This window comes from Heptranchias perlo, unplaced genomic scaffold (assembly GCF_035084215.1).
Source record: "Heptranchias perlo isolate sHepPer1 unplaced genomic scaffold, sHepPer1.hap1 HAP1_SCAFFOLD_70, whole genome shotgun sequence".
Classification (NCBI taxonomy): Eukaryota; Metazoa; Chordata; class Chondrichthyes; order Hexanchiformes; family Hexanchidae; genus Heptranchias; species Heptranchias perlo.
Window position 1 is genome coordinate 82,838 of NW_027139729.1, and position 27,031 is coordinate 109,868.

The 27,031-nt window shown below is 44.9% G+C and overlaps 1 protein-coding gene, 1 long non-coding RNA gene and 1 other non-coding gene across 4 annotated transcripts in view; 1 reads left to right on the forward strand and 2 right to left on the reverse strand.

Moving 5' to 3' along the window:
- Positions 1 to 1,835: 1,835 nt before the first annotated feature.
- On the reverse strand, positions 1,836 to 1,907 carry trnak-uuu (transfer RNA lysine (anticodon UUU)). The gene has a single exon. It is a non-coding gene; the product is annotated as a tRNA-Lys (tRNA).
- A 2,977-nt stretch (positions 1,908 to 4,884) lies between these two features.
- On the forward strand, positions 4,885 to 12,378 carry LOC137318451 (uncharacterized). Of its 2 annotated transcripts, none has more exons than XR_010961915.1 (3): positions 4,885 to 5,132; positions 5,745 to 5,830; positions 10,535 to 12,378. It is a non-coding gene; the product is annotated as an uncharacterized lncRNA (long non-coding RNA). The 2 variants fall into 2 exon arrangements; XR_010961914.1 differs by having other exon boundaries at positions 4,885 to 5,065.
- Positions 12,379 to 24,667: 12,289 nt separating this feature from the next.
- Positions 24,668 to 27,031, reverse strand: part of LOC137318331 (histone H2AX-like) — a 101,093-nt gene continuing 98,729 nt past the window's right edge. The window contains exon 3 of the mRNA XM_067981215.1: positions 24,668 to 25,066. Coding sequence (XP_067837316.1) covers positions 24,668 to 25,066 — 399 coding nt within the window. The remainder of the gene's footprint in view (positions 25,067 to 27,031) is intronic.

The following is a 27,031-nucleotide window of genomic DNA, read 5'->3' on the forward strand; positions in this document are numbered from 1 at the left end:
TTTCCCCTTGATACTGGACTTAGACCAGCACCTCACGCCGTGACTTTGGGGGCGAGGGAGAGCGTGTCCTGGCTGTTGCTCGGAAACACTAAACATAACAGCAAGAGTATTCCACTGGAAAAAGGCCATCGCTCCACAGATTGAAATGACTGCCTGCCATCTTCCAAATGGAAATTACCTGTGAAATGACTGCCTGCCATCTGCCCAACGGAAATTACCTGTGAAATGACTGCCTGCCATCTGCCGAAAGAAAATTACCTGCGAAATGACTGCCTGCCATTTGCCTAACGGAAATTACTTGTGAAATGACTGCCTGCCATCTGCCTAACCGGAAATTACCTGTGATATGACTGCCTGCCATTTGCCTAACCGGAAATTACCTGTGATATGACTGCCTGCCATCTGCCTAATGGAAATTACCTGTCAAATGACTGCCTGCCATCTGCCTAACCGGAAATTACCTGTGAAATGACTGCCTGCCATTTGCCCAACGGAAATTACCTAATACAGATGTGAATGTAAACTTCAGTCCAACATTCAACCAATCAATTTCACGCAATCACAAGTTCTGACTACAAAACTGCCTGTGAAATATCATCTCCTTCTGAAATAAATGTTTGCCCTTTTCTTATTTGATGTCCAGTTTTGCTTCATTTGATTTTTCTGGGTTTGTATTGTGACCGTACCCATTTAATGGCAGTGAGCTGATATTGTCAATCGGGCTCAGCATTCTCTGGCGAGCAGCTACCGGTCTTATAAGCTCCGCTGATAACCTGATATCTGACGAATTTCCTTTCCATGTTTCATTATATTTATACTTTAATTTTTAGGGTTCAAACGAGGGTACACAAAGTTAAAAACAAAGCAATTTGGCAACAGACAGGTCTCCCCAGTAAACGCAAGGGCACGCAGAAGGAATCCCAATGGAACAAACCCCTTCTCATTCACTCCCACTGGAAAAAATCCGAAAAGACCAAACCCTTTCCTATTCCCTCGCATTGCATAGAATCCCAAAGAGAAAAACCCCTTCTCATTCCAAGCCATTATAGAGAGTGCGATCCCCCGCATTGAACAGAGTGCTCTCAATTAGGTCTAGCCTGAGCTCTGTATAACTGTGACATAACTCCTTTTTATTCCCGTTCCCTTGAGACAAAGATCAAAATTTCATCTCAATTTTAACTTTTTTTAGTGCTTTAGTAATCACTGTTAGTAATTTCGGTACTTGGATCCCCATATGCCTTGATTCCCCTAGAGTCCAAAATCTATCGATCTCAGCTTTGAATAAACTCAACGACTGAGCATCCACATCCCTGTGGTGTAGAGAATTCCAAAGATTCACAACCCTTTGAGTGAAGAATTTTTTCCTCATTTCGATCCTAAATGGACGGTCCCTTATCTTGAGACGATCACCTCTAGTTCTTGATTCTCCAGCCAGGGGAATCAGCCTCTCCGCATCAACCCTGTCAAGCCGCCTAAGAATTTTAAAAGTTTCAATGCGATCACCTCTCATTCTTCTAAACTCCAGCGAATATACGCCAATTTTAGACAATATTTCCTCATCGTACAATTGCAGCAAGACCTCCTTACTCTTATATTCCAACACTCTTGAAATAAAGACTAACATCACATTTGCCTTCCTGACTCTCAATAGACCCTTGGAAACTCACTATTTCCAGTATATTTTTCCTCTATTCCTTCTATAGGGAAAAGAAATGAACGTTGAAAACATTTTACAATAATGGTTCCCGTTTATATTTTGGAAACAATATCCAGGTGAACTGCATCAAATTCGATTGCAAACTTAGAATTTCTGAAGGAAGTAAATTAGTAAGAATTGTGATGACCGGGAATCGAACCCGGATCAACTGCTCAAAAGGCAGCTATGCTCACCACTATACCACCATCGCTGACTATCAGCAACGTTAAAACAGTTCCTAAACATCTGACCCCAAAAAGACACTGCAGGCTGTTGGATTTTGTTCTCAATTTAAACTGGTTTCTGACGGATCCTTTCTCGCTCTGTTGCAGTTCCCGTTTCCGCCCAGTCGATGTCGCCAACTCGAAATCAATGGAAATTACACAACAGCCAGTAATTCTTCACCTGATATCGGACTGAAGAGACAGTCGATACCTGCAATACTTGACCGGCTGGAAATACATTTTGCCGCAGCTAACATCAGCCATTGAGTAAAGTTAAATAATTATATTAAATCATAACAGAGACCTGACTGCCAGCTGGGCGCGAATGGCTGCTTAATATTCAAGTCTATAAGATCTTTAGAAAGGACAGAGAAATAGGGAAAGGAGGAGGAGCAGCAATATTACTAAAGGACAATATTACAGCAGTTCAAAGATAGAATATCAGTGAGGGTGAGCGGGCAGTGTAAACACTCTGAGAGAGACCCATCACAAGTGGCCTCACTGTACTCCTCCAGAAGGTATAAGAAGGGCGAGTGTTGGAGGATTTCTTCATTCGTTGTGAAAGTGTTTGTGAGATTGTGGAAATGTCTGGAAGAGGAAAAACCGGCGGTAAAGCTCGGGCCAAGGCCAAGTCTCACTCATCCCGGGCCGGACTGCAGTTCCCTGTGGGCCGTGTTCACAGGCTCCTCCGAAAGGGGAACTGTGCTGAACGTGTGGGTGCCGGAGCCCCGGTCTATCTGGAGACTGTGCTCGAGTATCCGACGGCTGAAATCCTCCAGCTGGCCGGCAACACGGTCCGCGACATCAAGAAGACCCGCATCATCCCCAGACACCTGCAGCTGGCCATCCGCAACGACGAGGAGCTCAACAAGCTGCTGGGACGGGTGACCATCGCTCAGGGCGGGGTGCTGCCGAATATCCAGGCCGTGCTGCTGCCGAGCAAAAGTGCTGGGAGCAGCAAGAACAAGTGAAGCGGCCAAGATTTAATCTACAAACAGGACAAGGGCAGGATTAATCTTATTAAATTATTTGAATAAGTAACAGAAAGAGTAGATAAGGGTAACTTGGTCGATGTAATAAATTTAGATTTTCAGAAGGCCTTCGATAAGTTACCGCATTGTAGACTCGTGCAAAGTTCAGTGCACGTGGAGTCAGGGGACAGGTAGCAGAATAGATAGCAAGCTGGCGACAAAACAGAAAACAGAGAATAGGGGTTACGGGTGGCAGCTTGGAGTGGCAAAAAGTGGAAGTGGTTTAACACAGGGATCAGTGATGGGATCACTGCTGTTCACAATTAACTTTAACTATTTGGATTCGGGAATCGGAAGTACAATTTCAAATCTTGACCATGACACCAAATTGGGGATTACAGTTAATACAAAGGAAGAATGTGTCAAAATGCAAGAGGACATTAATAAACATGCAGAATGAAGAATAAGGAGATCACATACTGCCTGGATAATAAGAGTCTGAACAGGATAGAGGAACAAAGGAATCGAGGGGTACAGATACACAAATTACTCAAAGTAGCTCCTAAAAGCAGCTTCGCCAGTGTTACCGTCTCACAAAGACAGTCGCCCTGAATCTGTGAAAAGAGAATGACCATGAACTAGGACTGAAGCCGAAAACATCCCCAGTTACAGTGAGGCCCGGCCCGGACATCTCATTCTCTCTGTTTTATATCAGACAGTATCTCACCTTCATGTCCAGCACGAGAGAGAGAGAGAGAGAGAGACAATATCAGTCTTACACTTCCTATCAGTGTCCAAATCACGCTCAATAGCAGTATCCACCTTCAGATACAGCACCAGAGAGAGAGAGAGGGAGGCAGATACGGTGAGAGAGACAGAGAGAGCGATGAGGCACAGTGACAGACAGACGTAAACAGCATTAGTTCCAGACTGACCGGTAAAGTTCCGTTATATCCAGAAAGATCCCGTTGGAGAGACAGAAGATGCAATCTCATCTCTCACTGATATTGTACAAGGGACAGACACATTATTAATCCCACACTCAGGGAGAGTGCAGAGAGTGACAAAAATAATGGGACACATTTAAACCTCTTTTGCCTGATGTACCATCTGAAGTTTTGCAGCTCAAGGCTGTTCGATATTACTTTTGTAAACAATTTTACAACACCAAGTTATAGTCCAGCAATTTTATTTTAAATTCACAAGCTTTCGGAGGCTACCTCCTTCCTCAGGTGAACGATGTGGAAATACATTTCCAAATCGTTCACCTGAGGAAGGAGGTAGCCTCCGAAAGCTTGTGAATTTAAAATAAAATTGCTGGACTATAACTTGGTGTTGTAAAATTGTTTACAATTGTCAACCCCAGTCCATCACCGGCATCTCCACATCAGGTAAATGTTCAATATTACTTTGAGTGACCGAGAGTTTCACTCCGGTTAAATTAATCTGGGTCTGTTACTGTCAGATATTAATCCTACACGGTGCCAGGAAATTAACCGACTCCCACTTTCGTCCCATGTTTCTCCAGGATTGGTTTGAGAAATCCTCCCTCCAGTTTCGGAGTCACACATTTATTTATCAGCAGAGGGGCCAAAAATAAACCGGATCCTTTGGCTCATTCCACAGCCGCTCACTTTATCTCTGAAAGCCCCTTTACCATCAAAAGATACCGAGAGAAACAGCAGGGATGGAAACATCTAGTTTAATAGTTAGAGATTGTAAAGTCAGTCTGGATTCCAGCGTTAGGCACTGGTGGAATCCCATCTGTTTTCCATTCTGGGGCCTGTTCCTGCACTGCCTGTGGACCCCATTCCCTCTGACCTTTCCCCCAGACCCACTTCCTTTGCTCAGACTCGGAAAAATTCCAATTGGGGAAAGTTTCCATCGATTTTTGTATTGGGAATTAAACCAGATATCTGCGCATGCGTGACTCAGCCCCGCCCCCAGTGCTGGGTGTTGGTGAGCGGAAGAGCGCATGCGCGCTCCCCTCCCCCAGCTCGGCCTGTGGGCGCCATTCCCTCAGTGAGCGGAAGAAGATGGTTTAAAACAGCCGGGAATGGAGAGATCACGGCCCCCGGGGGAAGGGAGCAAAGAGCAGCCTCGTTACAGCAGCTCATCGCTTCGGGACCGTGTCCGCAGATGGGCTCAGAGATCGGCATTGAGTCCGGGGGAAGGTCAGGGGGAGTCCGGGGGCTGTTTGTAAGAGGCGGAGTGGATCAGGAACTGGTCCCGGAACATGGAGTGAGCGGGGGAAGGGAGAGGTCATTCTCGGGCTGTGTGTGCACAGGGTGTGTCCAGGGTAAGGGAGACAGAATGGGAAGAACCTGCTATTTAAAATCATTGCTGCTTTCTCTCCCCAAACCAGTAGTGAATATTCCTGGTTTACTTCCAGTCTCACCCTGTTTATTGTTATTGGACAGTGACAAGTGGAAACAGAGCCGGACAGTAAGGATGTGGGGAGTTATACAAAGAGCATCAATTGCAGGCATCAGCTGAGAAGTGTGAAGGTCACAATTCAAACAGCGGTTGTTTGCTTTCAGTTGAACGGTTTGTCCCATCGGAGATGAGAAACCTGAGCTGTACAAAGGTCCCTGCCCCATCGTGTAGTCCCATTCATTGATCAGTGGAGGGGTTGGGTTGTGTCTGGATGTCACTAAATTGTTTTAAAATCGCCCAACACACCTGGTGTGCAGAAGCTGAGTGCTGCAGTGGAGTCAGACAATAACACCGTTTGTATCACTGGTTTTCATTTGTGGATATTCAAAATAATTATTAACAGATATTTAACTGATCACTTCTGTATTTTCTACCTCACCTGTTCTTGAGTTACAAGATATATGTTTCTTTCTACAGGCAAACCGTTGAAGGAGCCAGAATGAAAGTGAAGTTTCCTCCATCTGAGGCAAAGGAACAGTGCAGCCAGCTCCTTCTCACACACAGTAAGTACATTATTACTCACAGAGCACAGAGATACAGAGAGATCATCAGTTCCACAGTCTCAGACAGCAGAAGTAGTCAGTCCCAGACTGATCCCACGTTCCAGAGACACATTTTCAATCCAACATTCAAACAGAGCAGGTGAGGCAGACACTGTTCCATTTCCCCCTCACTCAGTCCCGCTGACAGGGAGATACAAAAATCCCAGTCCAAAGTCATGCTTTCAGATTGTCAATTTCAAAAAACGACAACTTTCGCCATGAATTAAATCCCAGATACCCCAAGATTCCGATTGTATGCGAGCCCAAAACTCTCTCACACACACACGTGAGTTTAATACATGAAGTATCCATTCGAATTGTGTGCCATTCGAATACAAATTGCAAGTGCAAAACTCATGTACATTATCAGATTGAGCAATGCTGTGACAGTATAACCTGAGAAACACATATACTATGAGTTTATTATAAACAGGTATCGAGAGATTTAAAGATACAGTATCAATTCTATTCGCACAGACCGAGATACACATTACACAAGAGTCCAAAAATCTTATAAAATAAAACTTAAAGATGCAGTATCAATTCCTTTAGTGCAGTCAGATCTACACATTATATACCAATTCAAAAATGTCACTATATCAGGTTGAAAGATATATTATCATTCACAATATTGCTCACAGAGATACAGATTTAATTCTAATCCAAAATCACACAGATTATCTGATTAAAACCTCCAGCATAAAATCCTAAAGTGTATCCATATTTACCAATTAAATAATGAGAACAACTACTTAAACATTAAGATATTAAAGCTACAGCATTGAATACCATAATGTAATCTGAGAGAATAATTATGGACAGATACAGAATGAATCCCACACTCACATACCGTTCCAGAGACTGACAGATGCAGAAAGAATCCCATGCTCACATACAGTACTAGAAGTTGCCAGACACAGAATGAATCCCACACTCACAGAGTATCAGGGACTGACAGTCACAGAATGAATCTCACAATCACACTACTGCAGACTGAGTTACATTTTACATACCAGTTCAAAGATATCATGGTGTCAGATTGAAAGATACAGTATAAATTCCATTAGTGCAGACTGAGCGACATATTAGATATATTAGTAAATACTCATAGAGTATTATACTGAAATAAACAGTACCAATACCATTGGTTCAGATTGAGCTACACATTACATACGAGTCCAAAAACCTCATAAATGATCAGACTGGAAGATACAGTATCAATTCTATTAGCACTGCCTGACCTGTACATTACATACCGGACTGAAAATCCCATACAGTATTAGACAGAAAGATACAGTATCAATTCCATCAGTGCAGACTGAGCCACACATTATATAGCAGTCCAAGAATCTCATACCCTATCAGACTCAAAGATACAATATCAATTACATAGCACGTACTGAGCTCCATGTTACTCACCAGTCCAAAAATCACATAGAATATCAGATTGAAAGATTCAGTATCACTTCCATTATTGAAGACTGAGCGACACATCACATTCCTGTCCAAAAATCTAATACAGCGTCAGACAGATAGATACAGTATCAATTCCTTTAGTGCAGGCTGAGCTACATATTACAGACCAGTCCAAAAATCTCATACAATATTAGATTGAGATACAGAATTAATCCCATTATTGCAGACTGAGCTAAACATTACATACCAATCCAATAATTTCACTGTGAACAGATTGAAAGGTACATAATCTCTGAACTCTATTGTGAATGATAAAAATGTAATACTACTCCAAAACTCACACATGTTTGATTCAAGAAAATCGAGAAGTGTGTCCATATTTACAAATTAAACACTAGACAAAGAACTGTATATAATTTAAAATATTAAAGATACAGTTTCAAATCCGATACTGTGACCTGAAATAAAAATACAGAATGAATTCAGACTTGCACATTGTCTCAGAGACTGAATTACAGAATGAATCCCACACTGAGATAATGTAGCAGATAATGGCAGATACAGAATGAATCCCTCACTCACACACAGTACCAGAGACTGACAGATCCAGAATGAATCCCACAGAGCACCAGAGACTGACAGATCCAGAATGAATCACATACTCACACACAGCACCAGAGACTGACAGATCCAGAATGAATCCCACACTCACACACAGCACCAGAGACCTGCAGATACAGAATGAAACCCACACTCACACACAGTACCTGAGACCTGAAGATACAGAATGAATCCCACACTCACACACAGTACCACAAACTGACAGATACAGAATGAATGCCACAGTCACATTACTGCAGACTGAGTTACACTTTACAGACCAGTCCAAAGATCTCATAGTGGCAGATTGAAAGATACAGTATCAATTCCATTAGTGCAGACTGAGCTGCATATTACATATGAGTCCAAAAATCACAAATGATCAGACTGGAAGATATAATTTAAATTCTATTAGCACCGCCTGAGCTCAACATTATATATCAGTCCAACGGTTCAAGAAGGCGGCTCACCACCACCTTCTCGAGGGCAATTAGGGATGGGCAATAAATGCCGGCCTTGCCAGCGACGCCCACATCCCGTGAATGAATTTTTAAAAAATCTCATAGAATATTAGACTGAAAGATACAGAATCGATTCAATTAGTGCAGACTGAGCCACACATTATATAGCAGTCCAAGAATCTCATACCCTATCAGACTCAAAGATACAATATCAATTCCATTAGCACAGACTGAGCGACATGTTACTCACCAGTCCTAAAATCTCATACAGTATCACATTGAAAGATTCAGTATCGATTCCATTAGTGCAGACTGAGCTATACATTGCATTCCAGTCCAAAAATGTAATACAGTATCAGACTGATAGATACAATATCAATTCATTTCGTGCAGGCTGAGCTACATACTACATACCAGTCCAAAAATCACATACAGTGTTAGATTCAGATACAGAATTAATCCCATTATTGCAGACTGAACTACACATTACATACCAGTCCAGTAATTTCATCGTGAACAGATTGAAAGGTACATTATCATTCACAATAGAGTTCAGAGATTAAGATGTAATAATAATCCAAAACTCACACATGTTGTTTGATTAAAGAAAATCAAAAAGTGTATCCACATTAACAAATTAAATGCTCGATGAAGAACTGTATATAATTTAAAGTGTTAAAGATAAAGTTTCAATACAATATTGTAAACTGAAATAAGAATACAGAATGAATCCAGACTTGCACATTGTCACAGACATTGAATTACAGAACGAATCCCAAACTGAGATAAAGTAGCAGAGAACGGCAGATACAGAATGTATCCCACACACAGACAGTACCAGAGACTGACAGGTACAGAATGAATGCATCACTTATATGGAGACTGACAGATACAGAATACACCCCACTCTCGTACACAGTACCAGAGATACAGATACAGAATAAATCGCAGTCTCATATACAGTACCAGAGACTGACCTCTACTGGCGGTAAGCGACAACTGTAATGAGGGAACAGATTCACATTGTCTGTCATGGTGACAGAAACAGGACAATGTGCAATGTGAGGAAAGTTTCTGTCTGTAACGTTTACGCTCGTATTTTTGCACTTTTTGACGATGAAAAATGAAGACAATTGATTCATAGTCAAGTTTTTGTTTCACTCATTCGATAGTTGTGAATTTGCCCCATTATATTTCACTGTACATTGCGCAGTATTTCTCTCTGATTTCTCAGGATGATTTACATTGCTCCTCTACCCCATTTAGACTCTTATTTTCCATGCAGTATGTGGCCTCCTTATTCCCCCTAGCGAAATGCCCCACCTCACACCTTTCTATATTGAAATTCAATGGCCATTTCCACGGCCGTTCTGCAAGTTTATTTTGTCCCAGTCTTCCTCGGTATTGACTGTACCCCTTAAATCAATTACAAGAATTTAACACACTGTTATAACTAATGTTTGGTCTAACAAAATGTACTTGCAGCTCGTCTCCATTCCCAGTTTTTCTAAATCCCACCCGTGCAATATAATGTGAAGAATGAGTTTATCTTCTGTCCCTCTCTCATCTGTAAACTTCAATGACCCGGGGTTTGGGGACATCTACTGGCCGGAAGCAGAACTGCAACAGTTCGGAACAAATTGCTGAAACCGGACAATGTGCAGTGTGAGCGTGTTTGTGATTGGTGGCAGGTATTAAATCTGATTTTTTAAACCTGCCCATTAACCTTTAGTGTTTGTTAATGAACAGTAAGCAGAGCCGGAGAGTAAGGATGTGGGGAGTTATACAGAGAGCATCTATTGCAGGCATCAGGTGAGAAGTTTGAAGGACACATTTTAAACAGTGGCTGTTTTGATTTGGTTGAACAGTTGGTCCCAAGGGAGAGGGAAATAGAAATTTGATATGTGCAAAGATCCCTGCCCCATCGGGTAGTCCCATTCATTGATCAGTCCAGGGGTTGGGTTGTGCCTGGACGTCACAAAATTGTTTTAAAACAGCCCAACACACCTGGTGTGCAGAAGCTGAGTGCTGCAGCACTGCAGTGGAGTCAGACACTGACACTGTTTGTATCGCTGGTTTTCATTTGTGGATATTACAAAGATTATTAACAGAGAGATTCAATCGATCACTTTTGTATTTTCTACCTCACCTGTTCTTGAATTACAAGAGATACTTTTTCTTCCGACAGGCAAATACTTGAAGAACCCAGAATCAGTGTGATGTTTACTCCACTCGAGGCACAAGGAACAGTGCAGCCAGCTCCTACTCACACACAGTATGTACATTATCTCACACACAGAGCACAGAGACACAGACAGGTCATCAGTCCCACAGTCTCAGACAGCAGAAATAGTCAGTCCCACACTGATCCCAATCCAACAGTCAAACAGAGCAGGAGAGACAGACGGAATTTCCATATCACAACAACTCTGTACAGCTGACTGGCAGATAAATAATTCCCAGTCCAAAATCACACCCAGTATCAGATTGAAAGGCACTGTGTCAATCTCACATTAGTTCAGCCTTAGCTACAAATTAACTACCAGATAGAACATGGTACCGATTGATAGGTACAGAATCAATCACAATAGTGTACTCCAAGATTCAAATTAAATACCAGCCCACAACTCACACACATTCTGAGTTTAAAGATGCAGTATTCATGACAATATTGTACCCTGAGATACAAATTAGATACCAGTTCAGATGTTACCCATATTTGACTCACATTTTTGTACAAAATCCTCATAGTGTCAGAATGAAATGTACATTTTCAATTCCTTTACTGCAGACTGAGGTACACATTAGATACCAGTCTAAAATTCTCAAACAGTATCAGATTGAAAGACACAGTATCAATCCCATTAGAGCAGACTGAGCAACACATCACATACCAGTCCAAAAATCTCAGTGTCAGGTTGAAAGATACAGTATCAATCCCATTAGTGCAGATTGAGCTACACATTATATACCAGTCCAAAATTCGCATGCAGTATTAGACTGAAAGATATAGTATCGATTTTGTAAGTACAGACTGACCGACACGTTACATACCAGTACACAAATCTCACACAGTATCTGACTGGAAGATACAGTATCAATTCCATTAGTGCAGACTGAGCTACACCTTACAAACCAGTCTAAATATATTGCACAGTGTCAGACTGAAAGGTACAGTATGAATTCCATTAGTGCAGACTGAGCTACACATTATATACCGTCCAAAATTCACATACATCATCATACTGAAACAGACAGTGTGAATCCTATTAGTGTAGACTCAGCTACACATTAGAAACCAGTCCAAAAATCTCTCGCAGTGTCTGACTGAAAGTTAAGAGTGTCAATTCCATTAGTACAGGCTGAACCACACATTACATACCAGTCCAAAAATCTCATACAGTGTCAAATTGAAAGATACAATATCAATTCCATTAGCCCAGACTGAGCTACACAATAAATACCAGTCCAATAATTTCACAGTAAAAGATTGAAATGTAAATTATCTTCACAGAGATTAAGATGTAAACCTACAACAAAACTCACACTCGTTGTTTGATTTAAACAAAATCCAAAAGTGTATCCATATTTACAAATTAATGCTAGATGAAAGATTTGCATACATTAATGAATTAAAGATACAGTTTCAAGCAACATACTGTAACCTGAAATAACATTACAGAATGAATCCCACACTGTGATAAAATATCAGAGACTGCCAGTCACAGAATGAATCCCACACTCACAGAATGTACTGGAGGCTGATGGATATAGATTGAATATCACACTCATCTTCGGTACCAGGGACCGACAGGCAGAGAATTAATCCCACACTCACATACAGTCTGACATCTACTGGCCATAAGTGAGAACTGTAACAGAGTGGAACAAATTCACATTATCTGTCGTTGTTGCAGATTCAGGACAAGGTGCAATGTGAGGAAATAGTTTCTCTCTGTAACTTCTAATCTCGTATTTTTTCATATTTTGTTAGTGAAAAATTAGACAATTGATTCATAATAAAGTATTTGTTTTGCTCATTAGAAAGTTGCCCCATTATATTTCACTCTATATTGCGCAATATTTCTGTCTGATTTCTCAGGACACGATTTATATTAATTCAAATAAACCGAACTGAAACACAAATAAAAACTGAGCGTTAATCTGGAAGTTTCAACGGCGACCGTCAGAAGTGAAAGGGATAAAATATAGAAAAAAATAAAACTGAAAATGCTGGAAAGACTCAGCAGGTCCGGCAGCATCTGTGGAGAAGGGAAGCTCGGGTTAACGGTTCAGGACTATGACCCTTCTAAATATCAGAAAGGTTAATCCGACATAATTTCAATAAGGAACGGGAATCAGCAGAGGGAAAAACTTAAGAAAATCAATTAATTTCACTGAATCCGGGCAATTGTGTACAATATCCACAGTACAGATCAGGGCAAATAATAATACAAAGGAACAGAGTTAAATTCAACGTTATGGGGGAAATAAATTAATTTAAATCATTTTTAAAATATAAATTAGACCCGTTTGTGTTTTGGAAACACTATCCCTCTGAACATCATCAAATTCGGTTCCAGTCTTGGTGTTTCTGAATTCAGCGTGCTGGGATTCAAACCTGTTGTCATTAATTGCTTGGAAGGCAGCGATACTCACCATTACAGCGCCTTATTTCACCAGGAGGGAGAAATGGAATGTTTCTGTGGAGTTTGGGACTGAATTGCTCCCTTTGGGTTTCTGGCACTATAAACATAGACAATAAATATTTCCCAAACATCAGCCCCTGAACAGACACAACAAGCTGATGGAATTTCTCATTTATAGACATTAAATAAGAGGATGACAAAAGCGAATAGGAAGAGGTTAGGAAGAAGTCACAAAAACAATTAGGGAAGGAAACAGGAACCACGAAATCAAATTATCAAGGAATATCAAAAGAAATAGTAAATTATTCTACAGACACAAAAATAACAAAATGAAAATCAGAATATCTTGAGGGTCACCCGGGGATTCACAAGATAAACTGACAGGTAACGTTAGCGAAATGGCAGAAATATTGAGGTTTGGGGACATCTACTGGCCGGAAGCAGAACTGCAACAGTTGGAACAAATTGCTGAAACCGGACAATGTGCAGTGTGAGCGTGATTGTGATTGGTGGCAGATATTAAATCTGATTGGATATCTGAAGAAACCAATCAGAGAGTGAAAGGAAAAGGTGACGTTCCATCACTCCCAATGACCCAATCACAATCATTGCCTTCCCCCATCCCTCATTACCATAGGGCTGTGGGGCTGCCTATTTAATCCGAGCTCGGAGCGGATTTGAGTCATTTCTGGGTCTGAAATTGAGTTTGAAAATGCCTGAGGAGAAGAAAGCAGCTCCCAAGAAGGGCGCCAAGAAAACCTTGAATAAAGCACCAGCCAAGGGCGGCAAGAAGCGGAGAAAGTCGAGGAAGGAGAGTTACTCCATCTACGTCTACAAAGTGATGAAGCAGGTTCACCCCGACACCGGCATCTCCTCCAAGGCCATGAGCATCATGAACTCCTTTGTGAACGATATTTTCGAGCGCATCGCGGGTGAGGCTTCCCACCTGGCCCATTATAATAAACGGGCGACCATCAGCTCCCGGGAGATCCAGACCGCCGTGCGCCTGCTGCTGCCCGGGGAACTGGCCAAGCACGCCGTGTCGGAAGGGACAAAGGCGGTGACCAAGTACACCAGCTCCAAGTAAAACTCCACAATGAACTGAAAAAAAACAACGGCTCTTTTAAGAGCCGCCCACAACCTCTCTGAAGGAGCTGCATTTCCTATATATTTACTTAGGATTGTTTTAGTACTGTAATATTATTCCAGTCTTATAATGAAGTGATACTGTAACTGCCCCGTTGAAATACCTGACCCATACACTGATCCGCTCCTTCCCCTTTGCTTCGCTCTTAAAGCGTTACTATTCTGTCCTCTCCCACTCCCTTCGTGTTTCATTTAACTGTAAGAATCCAATCTCCGAATGTTTACCAGCTGATGTGAAAATCCTCACATTAACAGCAAACCCACCCCTTGCAGTAACACAGCGGAATAGGGTCAGAATGAGAGCTCCGTCCGGGTCCGTCTTTTCACAGAAACACTCCCGGCTCTGTGAGAAGGGACCAATCTATAACGTGTCACTTTTATAAAGACTAAATTGAAACGTGTCCCTTCACGGAATGCTGTGAATGGGGATTCAGTCCCGAACGATACAGTTTGAAAGCGATGTTAGAATGAGCCATAATTTAAAGCAGATTTTAAACAGCGCCAGCGATTGGTGACGGGTAGCGCTGAATAAGACAAGATAAAAAGAACGGGTTTAAAATCTTGTGCTCAGGGCGACATTGATCGAAATCCGGTCCTTTACTGCACTGAAATTGGCGGGCTTTTTGAAATTCATCAAATTCCTGGTCTGACCATTGAGGCCGGTAAATCCCGCCCTCTTCTGATTCCCAGCTATCTGATTGGTTAATGAAATAGGCAAATGAGGTGTGTTAAAGAACAACCAATCAGATGACCTTTCAGTCTATAAGAAGGGTAAATACGGAAATCATTCTTCATTCTTTGTGAAAGTGTTTGTGAGATTGTGGAAATGTCTGGAAGAGGAAAAACCGGCGGTAAAGCTCGGGCCAAGGCCAAGTCTCGCTCATCCCGGGCCGGACTGCAGTTCCCTGTGGGCCGTGTTCACAGGCACCTGCGAAAGGGCAACTACGCTGAACGTGTGGGTGCCGGAGCCCCGGTCTATCTGGCTGCTGTGCTCGAGTATCTGACGGCTGAAATCCTCGAGCTGGCCGGCAACGCGGCCCGGGACAACAAGAAGACCCGCATCATCCCCAGACACCTGCAGCTGGCCATCCGCAACGACGAGGAGCTCAACAAGCTGCTGGGACGGGTAACCATCGCTCAGGGCGGGGTGCTGCCTAATATCCAGGCCGTACTGCTGCCGAAGAAAACCAGCACTGTGAGCTCCAAGAGCAAATAAAGCGACCAAGATTTAATCTGATAACCCAAAGGCTCTTTTCAGAGCCACCCACTGTATTTATGAAAGGGCTGGTTACTGTTTGTCAAAGGACTTGATTCCGATTCGCGAAACTAACAATAACTTGTTAAACACAAATGACCCATATCGGTCTGTTGCAGTACTCGCTTCCGGACCGCAGATGTCGCCAACCTCCAATAGATTGAAATTTGCAGTTTGTCTGGTGAATGAGACAAAATACCAGAACCGTCAGAATTGTTAACTGGGTGGGTGGGATGCAGAAATACCAGGGACGCTTGTTATTATTTACCGTCCCATCCTCGGACAAGTCTGCCTGGGTTTGTTATTTTACCCAGATGTATACAACAGATGCTGAATGATAAGTTGTTTATAGTGTCAGCGATTACTGAATAAAGAATGTGTGAAATTTGTGTTTGGATGTGAGTGAGGTATTTATTCTGTCCCTGCCCGTCTGATATCTGCTCCCTCCCCTTTATACATTTCCCGTTTAAGCAAATTTCTCACGGCCCTGCCATTTCAACAAAGGAGATCACAGCTCTTTCCATCGCCGATTTGGTGGCTCTGAAAAGAGCCTTTGTTGCACTTGGTGCTGAAGCCGGGTCGGGTTTAGGCGCGTTCCCCGCGGATGCGGCGGGCCAGCTGGATGTCTTTGGGCATGATGGTGACTCGCTTGGCGTGGATGGCGCACAGGTTGGTGTCCTCAAACAGCCCCACCAGGTAAGCCTCGCTGGCCTCCTGCAGGGCCATGACGGCCGAGCTCTGGAAGCGCAGGTCTGTCTTGAAATCCTGAGCGATCTCTCGCACCAGGCGCTGGAAGGGCAGTTTGCGGATCAGCAGCTCGGTGGATTTCTGGTAGCGGCGTATCTCCCTCAGAGCCACAGTGCCGGGTCTGTAGCGATGAGGCTTCTTCACTCCGCCCGTGGCTGGAGCGCTCTTCCTCGCCGCTTTGGTCGCCAACTGTTTGCGAGGAGCTTTGCCGCCAGTCGATTTACGCGCTGTCTGCTTGGTCCTGGCCATTTTCTGAACAGATCTCAACACAACCTGAGACACAAAGACTGTTAATACGGACTGCGCTCTGGGGCCGCCTTTTAAAGGGTCTAAGGCGATCCGCCCCTGGCCTCTGATTGGCTTCAGTCCCACACCCAGTCAGGGAGGGATCGCCCCTGGACGATGATTGATCCGAGCTCTGTCAGTCAGACCGAAACGGCGGGAGATATTGGGCCCCAATTGGCTGAGCTGAAATTAATCTTCAATTTCAAAAAGCCCGCCAATTTCAGAGCATCAAATAACAGTTTCAAGAAAATCTCATTTCCTTCCAGCAATTTAAGAATCTCTCTCTTTATAATCTCAATTATTTCCTACTCGTCAGCTCAAACCTCAGGCTGTTTCACATTCCGGTCCTGATCTGTCTGTAAACGGGCGGGAATAAAGCCCCGGTCATTGTTTTCCGTAACGAGACAAAGTCCAGCTTCAATTTCAAAAATCCCGCCAGTTCCGGCCCGGTGAACCGCTCCTCAAACGACACAGCGGGAGAGGGAGTGAGGAGGGATTTTACTCTGAGCGGAGAATGCCATGTCTGGGGAAAGAGTCTGTATGACCGCCTGTTCATTTATACGGTGAAACCGGAAATTCCGCTCCTTCTCTCGGGATGGCCGAGAACCCCGGCCGTTGTTTCTGATCTCCCTGTACCGAGTGTTGGGGAATCTCCCCATACTAATTAAATATCAGAAACTAATTCCCCATCCCGAGATCATTCCTCTCCCCGTTCCCAGGTCAGTGCTCTCTCTGTGAGGCGGTGGGCGGCTCTTAGAAGAGCCTTTGTTTTGTGTTTGGTCAGAAAGGGTCGAGTTGTTCAGCCGCCGAATCCATAAAGAGTGCGGCCCTGCCGTTTCAGAGCGTACACCACATCCATGGCAGTGACCGTCTTGCGCTTGGCGTGTTCAGTGTAGGTGACCGCGTCCCTGATCACATTCTCCAGGAAAACCTTCAACACCCCGCGGGTTTCCTCGTAGATCAGACCCGAGATCCGCTTGACACCGCCACGGCGAGCCAGGCGGCGGATGGCTGGTTTGGTGATCCCCTGGATGTTATCACGAAGCACTTTACGGTGCCGCTTTGCTCCGCCTTTACCCAGTCCTTTGCCTCCTTTACCTCTGAGATGCCGGTGATGGACTGGGGTTTGACAATTGTAAACAATTTTACAACACCAAGTTATAGTCCAGCAATTTTATTTTAAATTCACAAGCTTTCGGAGACTTCCTCCTTCCTCAGGTAAATGTTTCAGGAGCTCCTTGAAGCCTACGCATTGATACATATAGAGCAATACACGGTGTTTACAGAATGCCCCTGCAACTGCCCGTTGCCAAGGCAATCACCGTGTTCAGACAGAGAGGTGTCACCTTTACCTCTGCCAGACATGATGAATCTTCACTCCAATCGCTGCTGACTGAATAGCGCACGTATGCTGGTTCCGTTTTTATACAGCCTGCCCCGACCTGACTGAAACAGACACAGGGGTGAGAGAGGGAGGGGAGGAGACAGAGTGAGATATTAAACAGAGAGGGGAGGAGACAGAGTGAGATATTAAACGGGAGGGGAGGAGACAGTCAGAGTGACGGACAATGCGGAGAGCGGCCTCTGATCTTCCAGCTCCACCTCCAGCTTTCTCCACCCGCCAATTTCAAACAGTTTCTCGATAATAGAACCGAAACACAGCGCTCCGCACAAACCCTTACAGACTCGGGCTTCATATTCAAGGATTCCCAGAAACCAGGAGCTTTTAAATGAGCCCCGTTACAATTAACAGTCAGTAATATTCCTGCCTAAATACAGTCCCTTCTTTAACAAGTCAACCCGCCTCCATCGATTTTAGTCCCAGACCCGATTCGATCTCCCCACACATCCCCTCCCAGACGGGTTCAGCAGTTTACAAACACTTTATTCCAGCTGATTTGGAGAATCTCATGTGTTGGGGTTTGAATTGTGATAGCGGCGGATCTCCGCCAGTTTTACCCTGTCACCGACTCTCGCCCTGAATCTGTGAGAATAAATGAACTGGGACTGGAGCCGAACACACGCCAGTTACAGTGAGGCCCGGCCCGGACATCCCATTCTCTCTATTTTATTTCAGACAGTGGGGGTGTGGCGAGAATAGCGAATGTCAGCGAGGCACCAGGACCCTGGGTTTATTTGAAATGATTTCTATCTGAAATCTGAGCCCGGCCCCGGGACAGGAATCATCTGATTCCGGGATCAGCTCTTTTCTGAGAGACGTGGGTGGCTCTGAGAAGAGCCGTTGGGTTCAGATGGTCACAAGTTGCACTTGATTTTTTTACTTCTTTTTGCCCGCTGCTTTCTTAGGCTTTGCTGACTTCGGCTTGGGCTTGGCCCTCGGTTTTTCCACCTTCTTCGCCTTCGCCTTCACTGTCTTGGGGGTCTTGGGCTTCTTCGCCGCCGCTTTCTTCTTAATTGGTGATTTCGCCGCCTTTTTCGTGGTCGATTTCTTGACCGCTGGTTTCTTGGCCGTTAATTTCTTGACGGCTGTTTTTTTGGCCGCTGGTTTCTTTCCGGGAGATTTCTTGGTCACTTGTTTCTTCACCTTCTTTACCACTTTTGCCTGGGTTTCCTTCTTAGCGACTCTGAAGGAGCCCGAGGCGCCCGTGCCCTTGATCTGCACCAGGGAGCCTTTTTCCACATTTCTCTTGATACTTAATTTGATCTGGGACCGGAGCTTCTCCACATCCAGGCCTTTGGTAGCCAGAACCTTCTTTATCGCGGCCAGGGATATCCCCTTGCGATCCTTGCAATCCGCCACAATCTTGAGGATCTGTTCGCCCAACGGAGGACCGGTGGACTTGCGTCTGGGAACCGCCTTCTTCTTCTTCGGAGCTTTGGCTTGAACGGTGGCAGCGGCAGGAGGTGCCGTTTCGGCGGCTGCAGTGTCTGTCATGTCCGGGACTCTGTCGAAAATCTCTCTGACAGTCAGAGCTGGGTGAGAAATGAAACGAGAGGCGGCGGCACAGAGCAACTTAAAGGCACAGAGCGGACGGGGCGGAGACATCCTGCTCTCAGCTCCCGGCCCCTCCAGCCTCTCTGTGTTTCTCTCTCCTCTTAAACTCCCCGATTCCAATTCAAATCGGGCACTCCAGAGTCCCAGACTAGCCCCTTCCCATCTCTAACACCGGGATGTTTGCTGTCGAAAAACTTTCACCGGAATTAAAAGCACCAGTTTCGATTTAAACCCGTTTCATTGCTGCACTGATCGCGCTCTCTCACCCGATCGCTGACATGATCTCCGTTTTTCGGCTGAAATCTTGAATTGATCTGAAACTTTACCTTAAATTTCCACTTCGGAGCTCGGCAGGGGAGGAGGGCGTTCCTTTGACAGGGATTTTTTTAAATTTTACTCAAAATAGACTTGGAAATCCGGCGATGAGACCGGCCACACAAACACAGTGACATTAATCTAACCCGCCCGCCCCTTTAACACACTCTCTCTGACACAATGTTCACATCTTCACATTCACAGGACAAACTGTTCGCCAGATTGACAATTCCCGGGACAGGCTTTCCTCCCCGCTCGGCCTGTGCTGCAGATTCTCCGGGGTTAGTTGTAGTTTCCCAGCTCAGTAACTGTTAAACACTCTGAGGCCAGCGCTCCTCACAGTGTCTGGTCCCCAGATTCAGGGGCAGGAGCCAATCACAGCTGTGGATGTGATAATCCACATCTGGTTTTACATTATTATATTGATCCACACCGAAATATGTTTGATTAAGATGAAAATACAAATTATCCGCTCTGGGCTCCTCCAATCTCTCTGTGTCTCTCTCTCCTACTAAACTGACTGACAGACAATCGTAACTGGTGTCCTATCCGTCCCGTTCTCAATACCCAGAGACGGCTAGTTACTGAATAAATTCAACATTCATAGGCAGTCCAGTGTCAGACAGTTACAGGCTGTTTCTCTCCAACTTTCCTTACTGGACTGGAGACTGATAAATGCACAATCAGACCGGCGCATACATAATAGAAGGGACAGTGACCGTCTCACCAACAGAACCGGAGGTCTGTTCACAGACACAGAATCAGTCTTTACCTTACAACAGGGTGTTCATATTACGCTCAGTAACAGTATCCTGCTTTCATGTACAGCACTAGAGAGAGAAAGACAGACCGACAGATAAACAGAGAGAGAGACATACACACAGACACAGTATCAGTCTCACACTTCCTATCAGTGTGTCCGTTTCACGCTCAGTAACAGTATCCCACCTTCATGTACAGCACTAGAGATAGAGACACAGAGAGGCACAATATCAGTCTCACATTCCCACCAGTGTGTCCGTTTCACACTCAGAATGGGAAGAACCTGCTATTTAAAATCATTGCTGCTTTCTCCCCCCAAACCAATCGTGAATGTTCCTGGTTTAGTTCCAGTCTCACTCTGTGGTTGGACAGTGAAGAGTGGAAACAGAGCCGGACAGTAAGGATGTGGGGAGTTATACAAAGAGCATCTATTGAAGGCACCAGGTGAGAAGTGTGAAGGATACATTTTAAACAGCGGCTGTTGGGTTTCGGTTGAAAGGTTAGTCCCATGGGAGAGGGGATCAGAAACCTGACCTGAACAAAGGTCCCTGCCCTCTCACACTCACATACAGTTCCACGGACTGAGAAATACAGAATGAATCCCACACTCACACACAGTGCCAGGGAGTGAGAGATACAGAATGAATCCCACATTCACATACAATATCAGAGAGTGACAGTTACAGAATCAATCCCACGCTCAGACAAAGTATCAGAGAGTGACAGATACAGAATGAAACCCTCAGTCACATACAATACCAGAGACTGACAGATACAGAATCAATCCCACACTCACACATAGTACCAGAGAGTAAGATACCGAATAAATTCGTCACTCACATACAGTATCAGAGAGTGACAGTTACAGAATCAATCCCACGCTCAGACAAAGTACCAGAGAGTGACAGATACAGAATGAAACCCTCAGTCACATACAATACCAGAAACTGACAGATACAGAATCAATTCCACACTCACATACAGTTCCACAGACTGACAGATACTGAATGAATCCCACACACACAGGACCAGAGACTGACAGATTCAGAATTGCTGCTTTACTCGGTCTTCATCCTTTGAATCTGGTGGAGAAATTGAAATAAAGTCAGTGAAACTGCCCCATTTTAATGTTTGTCTCTGTAGAATTTACTGCCCAATAAAGTGAACACGGATCCGGGGTCCGTTCAATTCCCCTTTTGCTTTGCTCTTGCTCTCATTCAGATTTACACCGCCCCCGGTTTTCCCGTTAACCACCACTTTCAGGGCGATGAATCAGAATTCAGTTCCTTCCTCTTTCTCACTGCGGAGCCAGTCTCTGAAATAATTAATTACTGATATTAATATCCCGCATATTACCAGCACGTTCCCCGCAGTGTAACAATCCAGAATGAACGTCTTGGAGAAAAGAACAGGCTCGTTTTCAGGCTTAGTCAATGATTCCGTTTTCAGGACACACGGCTCCTGTTCAGTCCCTGCAACGGAATCAATCGATAACCTGTAATTTGTTATTTTTACAGGTAGAAGTGAAATTTATCCATATCAGCAATCTATGAATGGGGTTTTATTCCGCAAGTTATGGACAATGTGTTTTTTAAACAGCGCTAAGAATCTGGGACGTGTAATACGGAATAACATTATTACAAAGAGATTTTAAGTCTTTGTCTGAAAACGACATGTCCGAGTAATTCACTGATTTCATACACTGAAATTGGCGGCCTTTTTCAAATTTAAAAAAATCGGTCAATTCTGGCCAATAATTTGCTCTGTTTTCTTATTGACGTCTTTCCGATTGGTGAAGGAAATTAGTTTTCAAGCTAAGCAACCAATGAGAAGTAGCCTCAGTTTGGAGTGGGCTTTGAGAGTTGGGCCTGTGGTAATTCCAGGTCCCCAATGACTGAGCTCAAACGGTTCAATTTCACAAACCCTCTCAGTATCAGTGTCAGAAACAACCGTCAGAGGGAAAATCCATATCACAAGCTGGCCCCTTATCACAGCGGCTCAGCTTAACCTGTTCTCCCATGGAAACCCCCGGTCCCACATCACAACATCTGACTGATAAATAGAACCAAAACAGAGCGAATGGAGTGAAGGAGCATTTCACTGAGGGGGGAAATGCAGGTCCGGGTAAACTCACTTGTAACGTTCCCTGGACAATTCAGTGCACTCATTCAGGGAAATTTTCCTCTCAGTAACCGGTGCAGCACGCCGCCGATCCCACGTCACCGTATTGTGTTCCTGAAAACTCCTTAATTATAAAACTATTCCCGAGCCCCATATATCCCGCACCAGTTCCCAGGTCAGTGCTCTCTCTGTGAGGCGGTGGGTGGCTCTTCGAAGTGCCTTTGTTTTGTGTCCGGTTTGAAAGGGTCGAGTTGTTCAGCCGCCGAATCCATAGAGAGTGCGGCCCTGCCGTTTCAGAGCGTACACCACATCCATGGCAGTGACCGTCTTGCGCTTGGCGTGTTCAGTGTAAGTGACCGCGTCCCTGATCACATTCTCCAGGAAAACCTTCAGCACCCCGCGGGTTTCCTCGTAGATCAGACCCGAGATCCGCTTGACACCGCCACGGCGAGCCAGGCGGCGGATGGCTGGTTTGGTGATCCCCTGGATGTTATCACGAAGCACTTTACGGTGCCGCTTTGCTCCGCCTTTGCCCAGTCCTTTGCCTCCTTTACCTCTGCCAGACATGATGATTCTTCACTCAGATCGCTGGTGAATGAAAAACTCTCGCCTTTCTTCTCGATTTATAAAGCCCGCCCCGACCTGGTTGAGAAAGGCACATTATCGGAGAGGCCGGGGAGGAGTGTTTGAATGACAGACAGAGCATGAAGTGCGGGACGGGAGGAGACTGGCTCAGAATGACGGACAAGCGGACGTGTAACTTCGAGCTCCGCCTCCAGGAATCAGTTACCGTCCTTTATAAAATTTTCACCAGCATCAAATGCGAAATACAAATTCAGACACAACCCTTACAGACTCCGGCTTGATATTCAAGGATTGCTGGGAAAAAAGGCGGAAAATACAATTTAAATTCAATAATTGAGGCACACTACAGTTCCAATACAATCACTATCATAACAGAATCAATCAGTGCCGCTCCGGGACCGTTGGAAGAGGGAGTTTAATTTTCAGATTTGTAGCTGACAGTAGGCGCCCAATAGTTCAATAAACATAAATCGGTGTGGAAGGCACCCGATACCTTTCCGTGCTTGGGTCAGTATGGGACTGGATAGATTCAGGCACTGGGATGGATGGAGACTGGTCCTATGTGGGGACTGGATAGATTCAGGCACCGGGATGGATGCAGAATTATCCTGTGTGGGGACTGAATAGATTCAGGCACTGGGATGGATGGAGAATGATCCTGTTTGGGGACTGGATAGATTCAGAGACTGGGATGGATGGAGACATTTCCTGTGTGAGTACAATGAGTTTCATTAGAGCTGAGGTCATTGGGGACTGGATAGATTCTGGGAACGGAATGGATGGTGACACATCCTATGTGGGACTGGATAGATTCAGGGACCGGGATGGACAGACCCTGGTCCTGAGTGGGGAATGGATAGATTCAGGGACCGGGATGGACAGAGACTTGCCCCGGGCCACTGTGCGAGGCGGAATCTTACCTTTCGCAACCTTGGCGTCCAATCTGACCCTGAGACGGGCATCCGACCACATATAGGAATATGGGGAAAGTGCGGGAAAGTGGAGTTGAGGTAAAAATCAGATCAGGCATGATCTCATTAAATGGCAGAGCAAGCTCGAGCGGCTAAATGGCCTACTGCTGCTCCTTTCTCTTATGGTCTTTTCCGCTCCATCACCAAGGCCGCCGACTTCCACCTCCGAAGCATCGCGCGTCTCCGCACCTGCCTCAGCTGATCTGGTGCAAAAACCCTCATCCATTCCCTTCTTACCTCCAGACTTGGCTATTCCAATGCTCTCCTGCTCAGCCTCCGATCTTCTGCCCTGTGTAAACTTGAACTCCTCCAAAACACCGTTGCCCTATTCTAATTCCCACCAAGTCCTGTTCACCCATCACCCATGTTCTCGCTGACTGACATTGGCTCCCATTCCTTTAACCGCTGGAGAGATGTAATATATTAACGTAGAACGGGGATAACAGTGATCAATAGTTCAGCCCTTTCATAGATACAGTGGGTGGCTCTGAAAAGAGCCTTTGGGTTATCAGATTAAATCTCGGCCGCTTTACTTGCTCTTAGAGCTCACAGTGCTGGTTTTCTTCGGCAGCAGCACGGCCTGGATATTAGGCAGCACCCCGCCCTGAGCGATGGTCACCCGTCCCAGCAGCTTGTTGAGCTCCTCGTCGTTGCGGATGGCCAGCTGCAGGTGTCTGGGGATGATGCGGGTCTTCTTGTTGTCCCGGGCCGCGTTGCCGGCCAGCTCGAGGATTTCAGCCGTCAGATACTCGAGCACAGCAGCCAGATAGACCGGGGCTCCGGCACCCACACGTTCAGCGTAGTTCCCCTTTCGCAGGAGCCTGTGAACACGGCCCACAGGAAACTGCAGTCCGGCCCGGGATGAGCGAGACTTGGCCTTGGCCCGAGCTTTACCGCCGGTTTTTCCTCTTCCAGACATTTCCACAATCTCACAAACACTTTCACAAAGAATGAAGAAATCCTCCCGCACTCGCCCTTCTTATACCCTCTGGAGGAGAACAGTGGGGGCAATTGTGATTGGTCCATCTTTTCTCAATCTCATTGGTTCAACGAACAGACCATTCAGAGAGCTGTTTAATTCACCAATCAATAGCCGGCAATGAGAAAAGGCGGAAAATACCGAACTGAACCGTTTTTTTGAAATTTGAAAAGCCCGCCAATATATTTGTAACACAAGAAGCGGATTTAGTAAATAATGTCGCGTAAAGACAAAGATTTAAAAATCTCTCTTCTTTTACTCTGTTATTCCACATTTCCCGTCAGAACTTCCAGAATTTTTTACAATCCGGTTAAAATCCGGCTTCATTCACCGTTCGCTTTCAATCCGGCGGGAATAAAGTCCCATTTTGTAACGGGACAGATTCCAGCTCAATCTTTGTAAAAGTAACAAACCACAGATTGTGGATTGATCCCTGTTCACAGGAGCTGCAGCGCGATAGAAACCGGAGCCGAGACTCCTGGTGTAAGAAGTCGAACAGTGACAGAGCCTTTAGACTATTCTGTACTCGGTGTGAATTCCCTTTCAGGGCTGCTGTTTTACAAAGGATTGCGGTTCTGAAAGTGATATTCCCGAATAATGAACAAACAAACGTGAAAAGGATAATGAAATGACAGAAGTCTCATCCACCGCCTTAAAACGGCTCTGAAGGGGCAGATGCGGGGGAAGGGGTGGAAAATGAACGGGAATGAGAGGATCAGGGACACGTTTTTGGTTATTGGGACTAAATAAAAAAGCGACACACAGATTAAACCGGGCTGTGATTATGAGAATCTTCCAGATTTCAAGAGAAACTACAAAAACACAAGAGTTATCGAGAGACAGTTAGTATCAAACTATCTACAGTAAAATGATTCCATACAGGTGTCGGTACAGCGTCTTCAGAGAGACTGTGGGTGGCTCTTAAAAGAGCCTTTGTGTTTATTTTTTTTCAGTACATTGTGGAGTATTACTTGGAGCTGGTGTACTTGGTCACCGCCTTTGTCCCTTCCGACACGGCGTGCTTGGCCAGTTCCCCGGGCAGCAGCAGTCGCACGGCGGTCTGGATCTCCCGGGAGCTGATGGTCGCCCGTTTATTATAATGAGCCAGGCGGGAAGCCTCACCCGCGATGCGCTCGAAAATATCGTTCACAAAGGAGTTCATGATGCTCATGGCCTTGGAGGAGATGCCGGTGTCGGGGTGAACCTGCTTCATCACTTTGTAGACGTAGATGGAGTAACTCTCCTTCCTCGACTTTCTCCGCTTCTTGCCGCCCTTGGCTGGTGCTTTACTCAAGTTTTCTTGGCGCCCTTCTTGGGAGCTACTTTCTTGTCCTCAGGCATTTTCAAACTGAATTTCAGACGCAGAAATGACTCAAATCCGCTCCGAGCTCGGATTAAATAGGCAGCCCCACAGCCCTATGGTAATGAGGGATGGGGGAAGGCAATGATTGTGATTGGAACTGATGTCACAATATTTTTCCTTTATCGATCTGATTGGATATCTGAAGAAACCAATCAGATTTAATACCTGCCACCAATCACAAACACGCTCACTCTGCACCTTGTCCGGTTTCAGCAATTTGTTCCGAACTGTTGCAGTTCTGCTTCCGGCCAGTAGATGTCCCCAAACCCCGGGTCATTGAAGTTTACAGATGAGAGAGGGACAGAAGATAAACTCATTCTTCACATTATATTGCACGGGTGGGATTTAGAAAAACTGGGAATGGAGAACATTTTATAGATAAAACATTAGTTGTAATGCTGTATTAAATGCTTGTAATGAATTTAGGGGGTATTATCTATACTGACTTTAATAAGCTTGCTGAAAGGCGGTGCAAATGGCCTTTGAATTTCCATATAGAAAGGTGTGAGGTGGTGCATTTTGCTCGGGGGAATAAGGAGGCCACATACTGC